General features: G+C 51.3%; 2 protein-coding genes across 2 annotated transcripts; one reads left to right on the forward strand and one right to left on the reverse strand.

The window, feature by feature from the left end:
* The first annotated feature begins 1,694 nt into the window (after positions 1-1,694).
* On the forward strand, positions 1,695-4,809 carry Duoxa1 (dual oxidase maturation factor 1). The gene is made up of 6 exons (XM_057781770.1): positions 1,695-1,841; positions 2,154-2,211; positions 2,816-2,950; positions 3,202-3,415; positions 3,672-3,889; positions 4,556-4,809. Exons 1-6 carry the CDS (start codon positions 1,695-1,697, stop codon positions 4,807-4,809), a joined length of 1,026 nt encoding a protein of 341 aa, XP_057637753.1.
* A 1,227-nt stretch (positions 4,810-6,036) lies between these two features.
* On the reverse strand, positions 6,037-9,100 carry Duoxa2 (dual oxidase maturation factor 2). The gene is made up of 6 exons (XM_057781802.1): positions 8,954-9,100; positions 8,029-8,086; positions 7,512-7,646; positions 7,053-7,266; positions 6,611-6,825; positions 6,037-6,277 (listed from the first exon to the last, which is right to left on the reverse strand). The coding sequence occupies exons 1-6, from the start codon at positions 9,098-9,100 to the stop codon at positions 6,084-6,086; spliced, it is 963 nt and encodes a 320-aa protein (XP_057637785.1). The 3' UTR covers positions 6,037-6,083.
* Positions 9,101-9,458: the final 358 nt, after the last annotated feature.

Raw genomic sequence — 9,458 nt, forward strand, 5'->3', positions numbered from 1 at the left:
CAGAGAAGGTAAAGTGAGCTGAGATTTGAAGTGAGGAAAGGCGTTTGCCAAGGCTGGAACAATCCAGGTAGAGGGAACAGCACGCACAAAGGCAAGAATGCTCAGAAGCGTGTCAGCCATGGGGAGGGGAGGAAAGGGCGCTGTTCACGGAGCGCTTGCTATGTGAGAAAAGTAGATTTTACCCAGGGCAAAGAAGTGAAATGATTACATTTGCTTATTAGAAACGTTTCTCTTGCACCAGGCAGGCAAGAGAGGATGAGACTAAAATCAACAGAACAGTAGCGAAGGGAGCCGATGGACAATTTCAGAAAATTCTCCGGGGGTAGGATAGCTTGTTCATCAGGCATCTTTGACGGTGGCAAAGCTAAAATGCAAAGAACCCAGAATGAGGACAGAACGGCAGAGAAGTCCCTGTTCGTCTCTGAGAGCACTCCTTGCGTCCAGTCTCGCTCCATCCCCATAATGACCCTCTGAAGTAAACTTTATTATTTCTGTTTTTTTCCCAATAAAACTACATAGAGGTGATGTTGCTAAAGACGGAGGCAGAATGCAAACCCTTTGATTCCAAAACTGCTTTCTTTACCTTCCCACTTAACAATCTCCCTGCTCAGATTAAATTATGGGTCCCCCTGATAAAATGAGTCCCTGGTGCAGATCACACTTGGGAGAATGAGAAGAACTGGGACAGTGGCTCTAAGGTTCTTTCTTTACCCCTGCTCTTGATATCTCTGAAGTTGGGGTACATCTTATCACAATGACTGTTAAAGTTTAATTGAAGTACTTTTTTCCCCATGATCCTGAGATAACAGTGTATCTTGCAATGAATTCTCTCTAAAAGCTGATGAAATGACCAGGTATCATTTTACTAATACCCTGTGTATAAAGGGACAAACAAGAGTCAAACAAGATCTAAGATCAATCAGGCAACAAGACAGAGAAGACCAAAGCCAGTATTTGAGTTGAAGAACCGCGTGGGGGTGTGATGGACGGAAGTGGCCTATGTTGGTGATGGTGCGGGATAGTAGGACCTCTGGTCCCAGCACTGTGCCTGACAGCGAACAGGGATTCCTGCAATACCTAGTCAGGCTGTTCTGCACTCACCAGTCCCAGGAGCTAGGATGCTTAAGCTCTAGTGATAAACTCAGACTGTACACTTAGAAGCTTTTTGACCTTTGTTCCTTTGGAGACTGAAGAAGAAAGGCAATCTTTCTGTAAGCCATCTGCACCATCTCCTACCCTTATGGCTTTGTTTGATAGTAAATGCAGTTCTTTTTATGCTTTGTGATCTGCCTGTACTAGAGTCTGGGGAGAATAAAAGAGAGTTGTTTTTTTTTTTTTTGTTTTTTTTTTCCTTTAGATATTCTCAGAAGAAACAGAAAAGGCCCAAAGGTAATGATGGTACTTATTTAGAGGGCTGAGTGGTTAGGAAGGGACCACAGGCAGCAGATACCGATTGCCAAGACCATAAATCTGTCACAGTCAAAAGATGGGGCGATGGATGGCTGAAAGGCAGTGAATATCAGTAATGGTGCTGAAGATAAGAGCGCACACACAAAAGGGCTTCAGAGATGACAGACCCGGGTCGGCTTATTCTTTGAAGCACCCCGGCCCCACAGTTAGTGTTGGGCCCACAGAGGACACTCCTCAGCGAATGCCTATCGTTGCAGTCACCACCTCTGCACGCCCCCAACAAAATGGCTGCTCTTGGATACACCCTGCCCTTCTACACTGGCGCCAAGCCAACCTTCCCAATGGACACAGCTTTGGCTGTTATAATCACCATCTTCCTGACTGCACTGGTCACCTTTATCATCATCCTGCCTGGCATCCGTGGGAAGACGGTAAGAAACAAACCCAGCCCTGTAGACTCCAGCCCTGGGGAGGACTTGCGCTTCAAGAGTGAGAAGTCCAGACTCTGTCTAGAGGCAGACTCGGGGGAGGAAGTCCAGTGCTGAGAACGCCTCTTCACCATCCCCCGTGCAGAGTTCCCCACTCCCTGAACCAAAAGCTTGGGATGGTTTTGTGCCAGACACTCTGATCTTAATTGGCCAAGTGGGCTCAGCGGTATAAGCCCCGCCCCTCCCCATGGTAGGAGGAGGAAGGGTGTACAGGGAAGGGGCTAGGCTTACTAAGCCCCACCCCTTCTGACTCAGAGGCTGTTCTGGATGCTGCGGGTGGTGACCAGCTTATTCATCGGGGCTGTGATCCTGGGTGAGTGCCAGATGCCACAGACTTGAGCAGCGGCCTCTGTCTTGTGCCTTTTCCTTTGTGGGCTGCCACTCTTCTTTCTGTGGCTCCCTAGTGGTCACGGATTCAGGGTGCCTTCCAAATCCAACCGCACATGTCACCATGGTTTTAGCCTCTTATTCTTACCCTTACTCTGAAAGGTGTGGACCAAGGACAGCATCTTCCTACTATTTTTATTTGGGTCCTAATGAATGTAGGCAGGAGGACTCTGGGGGAGGGTTGTTTGCTGGGTTCCAGTGATTCGGAGAATGGGAAACACAGACCATTTTTTATTGAGGTTGTCTGTGTCTGCCCATCGTGGTCTATGCTAATGTTCCCTTACCAGTTGCATGAGCGGCTGCCCATAAGTGGGACTGGGAGGATAAGCAGAGTGTGAGCATGGAAAATTTTAGATTCTGACCCTTTTCTTCATCCCACAATAGTGGCTGGCAGACTTAGTATGAGCCAGGCCTGGGCTAGTAAATGGATATACAATTACAACAAGTTCAGGCATGGAACCCCTGTAGCTTTCCTTCTGACTAACCCAGCAAGGCCCAGACCTTCCTGAGTTGCAACTCCCCAATCCCAGCTGTGAATTTCAGTTCGGAGTGGTCTGTGGGTCAAATCAACACCAACACGACATACAAAGCCTTCAGTCCCAAGTGGGTCAGCGTGGATGTGGGACTGCAGATCGGGCTCGGAGGAGTCAACATCACACTCACAGGTGAGGGCTCTAACTTGGGGAGAAGGGAAGGCTCTGCTCGGTGTCTTTGAGATGCATCTTGTGTGTATAGAACTACCATGTGTGCCCAGCACTGGAGCTTGGAAGGGTAGGAGCTGAGGGGGAAGGGAAATTCAGAACTGTCTCCTCTGTTGGCTCTTGGCCCTTTGTCCCGTGTGGATGAAGCCCTACCCAGGTGAATGGTCCAGCCCAGTTCTCGGTTTCCTGCTAAGCACAGCCACCCTATTCCCCAGGGACCCCAGTGCAGCAGCTGAACGAAACCATCAACTACAATGAGGAGTTCCTGTGGCGCTTGGGAGGGAGCTACGCAGAGGAGTACACAAAGGCGCTGGAGAGGGGCCTTCCAGACCCGGTGCTTTACCTGGCTGAGAAGTTCACCCCTCAAAGCCCATGCGGGCTGTACAACCAGTACCGCCTGGCAGGACACTATGCCTCAGCCATGCTGTGGTGAGTATGGATATGGGATGGGACAGCCCCTACTGGCCTAAACTCAGGAATAGATTTTTTTTTGTAGCCATCTCGTTTCCACTCAAGGGGGTATCCTGAGTGTGTGTGGGGGGGGGGGAGGTAGCAATAACCTTAGTTCTTGGTTGGGAAGCCACAGGCAAGAGTGCCCCTTGGGACAGCCTCTACCTGGACCGTCCCATCCTCTCCGGCAGGTAGAGGTGCCTAGGCCAGTCCTCACTGCATCTTGGCTCTCCAGGGTGGCATTCCTCTGCTGGCTGCTGGCCAATGTGATGTTGTCTATGCCGGTGCTGATTTATGGTGGCCACATGCTGCTGGCTACTGGCCTCTTCCAGCTGTTGGCACTTTTCTTCTTCTCCATGGCCACATCATTCATATCACCCTGTTCGCTGCGCTTGGGCACCGCTGTGCTGCACACTCACCATGGGCCTGCTTTCTGGATCACATTGGCCACAGGTGAGACCCTCCCCTAAAGGTAAGGGCTGAGAATGGAGGGCAGGGACTATCATGTTGGCGGAGTGGATTCACTTCTAGAGGTCAAGACATCTGTGCCTTGTTTAGAGGCCCATCCTTCTTAACTCCCTCATCTCCTAGCTTTCTCTCTCCAAGGCCATTTTCTCTCCTCATCCACGCTCACTTCCCTGTATCATCTCGGTCACATCCAGTATCCCCTAACTCTCTTTACTCACATTCTCCAAATCTTCCAGTTGTGTGTCCCCTCCTGCATCCCTAACCACAGTTCTCATCTTTTCCTAGATCCCTTGCATGTCCCCAGCTCACACGACCCCCAAATGCCCTAAATCAACCTGGCTCTCAGCGTCACTCTCCTGCCATGCTGTGTCTACCCACCCATGTCATCGTCATGCCTCCATCTTTTGTCCCCATCCATCCCTAGTTTCAGTCTGTCTTCTCTCTCCATCTCAGTTTGGAGTATGAAAATTCAGGACAGTAGACCCATACCAGCGATACAGACCCGAGGACATTCAGTGAGCTCTATGAATTCCAGTTACCCTGAGGCAGGAACCCAGACCTCCCTTATAGAATTTTTCCGATGTTCAGAGGAGCTCTTCTTGGAAGAACGTACTAGAACTAAAGCAAGACATGTGTCCCCTTCATCCTCAGGATTGCTGTGTATTCTGCTTGGCCTAGCCATGGCAGTGGCCCACAGGATGCAGCCTCACAGACTGAAGGCTTTCTTCAACCAGAGCGCCGAGGACTCAGTGCTGGAGTGGGGTTCTGAGGAAGGGGGACTCCTGAGCCCCCGTTACAGGTCCACGGCTGAGAGTCGTGAGACCCAGGACATTCCCATGTCAGAAGCTTCCTCTGAAACATGTTTCAAGGAAGAACACATCAAACCGTCTGACTGTGCCCTGTGATGTCCCTCTACTGGTGGCCACCTGAGTTTCCAGACGGGCTCCAGACCTCACGGGAGCCCCCATAACCACCAGAACAGCCCAGGAGATGGTCTTGGGTTGTATCAGACGCCCAACTCCAATTTGAAAAATAGAGCAAAAGTCCCAAGGTTCTGAAGAGATGTCAGCCGTGCCTATAAACACTGCCATTTTGCAAGACAGCAGGGATGAGTCTCTGCGCAAATACCACCTTCTTGGATGCTTTGCCTCTTCAAGGTCAACCTCCCTCTCATAACCAACATTTTGGGCATCAAAGTGACACCTCAGCACCCATCACTTTGTTTTGAAGGTCTGGACCCCTCTCCTTTTTTTTTCAATTGCTCTCACAGTTTGTGTGACCTCTGGGCCTGCACTGGAAGGAGACCAAATATCTTGTTCCAGATCTAACACTAACCAGTTGTGTGCCGCATTCTCTTTGAGCTTTAGTTCCCACATATGCTGTGCAAGATTCTAGGACTTGGGAAGAACCTTTGAAAAAAAAATCCCACGATGTATATATAATGTGTATGAGTATTTTGCCTGCATGAATGTCTGTGCACCACTTGCATGCAGTGCCTGAAGAGGCCAGGAGAGGGCGTTGCAGAGACTCCCCCGGAGCTGGAGATACAGGCAATTGATAATCACCATATGGGTATTAGTACTCCAACCCTAGTACCCTCTATCACTGAACCATCTCTCCAGACTCCCAGGATTTATATTTTTATGCCTTGTTAATTTCTCTTTTAGCTCTCAGGTACAAACACAAAAGAAGTCAAATGGGTAGAATTACTGAATCAACGCCAAAATCTTAATTTTTTCCAGTAGATTCAGTTTGGCCAGTAGAGAGAGATGTGGGCATTGTAACCACCCTGTGGGGCAGCTCCTGTCAGTTCCTCTTGGGCTTCACTAGAGGGCGCACCTCTCCCAGATCCCTTCTGTGTTTCTCTGGTTTCTCAGTTCCTGAATAAACAATACTACATTATCACTAGCCTAGCAAAGCTCTCAAGAGTTTGTGACTCCAAAGGCTAAGAGACATCAAGGAAATGGATAGGCGGGGGAATTTTGAAAAACAAAACAAAAGTTTATTTACAGCTCTCCAAGAAATCATTTCCTAGAGCAAAGGGCACATCCAGGGCACCCCCTCGTCCTCCTACGTGGTCGTGCGGTCCCCTAGACTCAGCTGAGCTCCGGGCGCGCCCTTAACACTGTCTTCAGGTCTGCGGGATCCCAAGGAGGTAGGAATCCGGAGTTAGTTCTCTTCACAGGACAGTGGTAATATTTAAATCTGGGTTCTCGAACTGCTTGTGTTGCGGGTTGTCCAAGATGAGAAGCGATTTCCCTTTCGCCTGACTGCTACAGTCTTTGTCACTTTGATCCAGAAAGGAGCGAAGAGCACTGGGCCAAGTGTAGTGGAGAATCACCACCGCCGCTCCGAGGAGGAGGCTTAGGATGCCTGCACCGGAGGGCGGAAAGACAGAAGGAATCAGAGATGCAGGAGCTCCTCGCCATCATCAGGAGCCAATCCCCGGAATTCCTACACACACAATCCTCAGAATGAACTCTTCCGTGTTTTACACGATGCACAAGTTCTCACTCACCCAATTGGGGCAAGACACTGAACCCTCCCAAACTAGTTCCACTCATCGTAAAATGAGAGTAACAGTGTCTCCCCGACCTTCTGCCCACTATAGAGAGGAAGAAATAAAATAGCTCATTCTATACGCTGGATAGCGCACATCCTTTACATATCCCGGTCACCACCAGGTGAGCATCCCTTGGTACTCACCGGTGGCCAGCGTGACCCAAAAGGAGGCGCCGTAGTGAGGCGTGAGGGCGGCGGAACCCAGGCGGAAGGGGCAGAGTGGCACGCTGGAGATCGAGGCGAAGGCGAAGACGCCAAAGAGCGTGAAGGCGCTGGTGCTGAGCAGGGCCAGGCCGCCGTAGAGCGGGGCGGGCATGGACAGCAGCGCGTTGGCGATGATCCAGAAACAGAACGCCACCCTGTGAGGGACCGAGGCAACGCGCCAGTGAGCCGGGTTCCCTGGCCAGGCCTGCAGGAGGCGCAGGGGAACCCCGGAGAGAGCCGGCTCCTGCGCTGGGATTCCCTTGGTTTTTGCAGATTGCCAGACTATCCTGCCCACGAGGCTGCAGTTCCAACCTGCAGCTCCCGAGGCCGCGCTCTCCGGGTCGCACGTACCCTGCCCACTCCCCACCCACCACACGCTCACCACAGCGTTGCTGCAGCATAGTGTCCTGCCAGGTGATACTGGTGGTACAGCCCGCAAGGGCTGTTGGGTGTAAACTTCTCTGCCAGGTATAGCACTGGGTCCGGCAGTCCCTTCTCCAGGGCATCAGCGTACTCCTTGGTGTAGTCTTCGTCCAGACGCCAAGTGAACCGCTCATTGTAGTTAATGGTCTCATTCAACTGCTGCACGGGTGTTCCTGCGGGGAAGCCGTGGGGTCAAGGCCAGAGACCCGGAAACTGAACACTTTCAGTTAGGGAGATAAGGGTGGGGCAATTGGCAGGAAAGAGAAAGATTAGGTAGTAGTTGGGGGAAAACCCAGATCCACGTCAATCAGAGGCTTTTCTGAGCCGGAAGGATGTGGAAGATCCTCTAACAACTCTTGGCACTCAGCTCCATGGGATCTTCCAGCCCCAAGAACTCACTTGGCCCCAGCCTCCTCACCTCTGAGTGTAATATTGACGCCCACCAGTCCCACATGCAGACCGACGTGGACTTGAACACGGGCTGTACTGAAGGCTTTGTAGGATGTGTTGGTCCACACTCCTCCCACGAACCAGTCTCCGCTGAAGTGCACAGCTGTGGAGAGATGCACACAGTAACTTGCAGGGATGGGTGACAGTGGGAAGCGGTGATGGGAGGTGGGGCAGAAAGATGAAGGCTTAGGACCTGGTGTAACAGCAAGGCAAAGTCAGGAAAGTGGGCATTGGCCAAGAGCAATGGTGGAGGCGGCGGTGGGGGGGAGTAGAGGGTACCAGGGCAAGTAAGCTTTCATCAAGGTCAGCCTAGACTACAAAGTGAGGGGCAGTCTCAAAACAAAACATCCACAGCAAAAGAACAGCCAGGGGTGCCAGAAATAGGTGCAGAATAGAAGAGAGCCCAGGAAACCAAGCTGGCTCCCCATTTCTCCCTGCCCTCTGCCACTCTTTCCCTACTCCAACTCCTTTCCCCATGCACTCACCCACAATTTCTGCACCGATGAACAGACTAAGGAGAACTCTCACCAACCAGAACCAGCGCTGTGGGAAGAGACAGACACTCGGGTCAAGATTGGGTACTGCCCAGTCTGTCCTCAAGACCTGCCTTGGCCCCACTCCATCCCAGCCTTGCTTGCATTTCTGACCATTTCCCCTGCCCTATTTTCAGGTCCACCTTGCCTGGTACTCTCTGGCCACCTTTTTACCCCCAGCTGTCTGGCGCCTGTACATTACTTCTAGTTCAGTCACTGCTTGGTGAGGCTCAGTGAGTTCAGAAGTGCCAGGCAGACAAGGGTCACCTCTCCCAGAAGAGGGAGGCCCCAGGACCTGGTGGCCAACAAAAGGAGAGGAACAGTGGCTATTTCTAGATGAGCCAGTTCTCCCAAACCGGCAAAAAGATCAACACAGAAAGACTAGAGGTCTTTTCAGACTTGGGAAAAAAAAAAAAAAAAAGACAGTTTAGGATATGGGGGTTGGGAGCATTTAAGGGAATTGCCAAACTTGCTACAAGTTTGAACACCCTGTGGAACCCTCTGAGTTTAAAGGTAAGGAACACACAGTCTAAATTGCCAGTCCCCATCCTCTTGGTCAGAAGGTTCAGAGAGAGGTGGGAAGCCTTGACTGCTGGACTGGTTCTCACTTTCTGCAGCAGCCTCCAAAATAAGGCACTTGGAATCTTTTCCCCCAACTCCTGAACCAGGAACTGTCCCTCTCCTTGTGAAGAGTCCTTTGTCGAACCAGACTTCTAAAGTTTGTTCCTGCTGATCCTCAACTTAACTATTCATGACGAATATTCCTTATTCTTGTCTGCCCTAAATCTTCGAGAAATGCTCTCCGTATAGCTCTCTCACCCCACGAATGAGCTTCTAGAACCCCCCCCCCCAAGAAGAACTTTCAGTACCCCCTTACCGAGTGGCCACGAATCCCAGGCAAGATGAGCAGGAAGCTGACCGCTAAGCACAAGAATACCAGGATGACAATGAGCAGCGGGACGCTGAAGCCCGCGGCGTGCCTGGGTTGGGGGTAAAAGGGCATCACTCCGTCCCACGCAGTCATTCTGAGAGAAGTTCGAGAATTGCGGCGAACTGGTGTGAATAAAAGAAAGTCTGAGACCCACGGGACAGAGACGGGATCCCGAAGCTCTTCCTGATTTGCCAGGTTCGCGCTGTATTTGCATAGAAAGGCAGACCCCCTTTTATAGGAGCGTGGGCAGCTAGCAGGGGAGGTGTCCCAATTAGGTGGCAGGGTCCCGTTCAGCTGAGATCAAGCGCGGGGCGGGGACATGCAAATAACGGCAACCCTTCTTAAACTGGAGGCCAAACCTCTGGTCCACACACTCACACCTGCCGCTGCCCTGGCGTGAGTTCACACCTGCGAGACAGGATCTAGAGTGAAGGTTGAAAGTACATCCAGG

Source organism: Chionomys nivalis, chromosome 9, assembly GCF_950005125.1.
Source record: "Chionomys nivalis chromosome 9, mChiNiv1.1, whole genome shotgun sequence".
NCBI classification, from domain to species: domain Eukaryota; kingdom Metazoa; phylum Chordata; class Mammalia; order Rodentia; family Cricetidae; genus Chionomys; species Chionomys nivalis.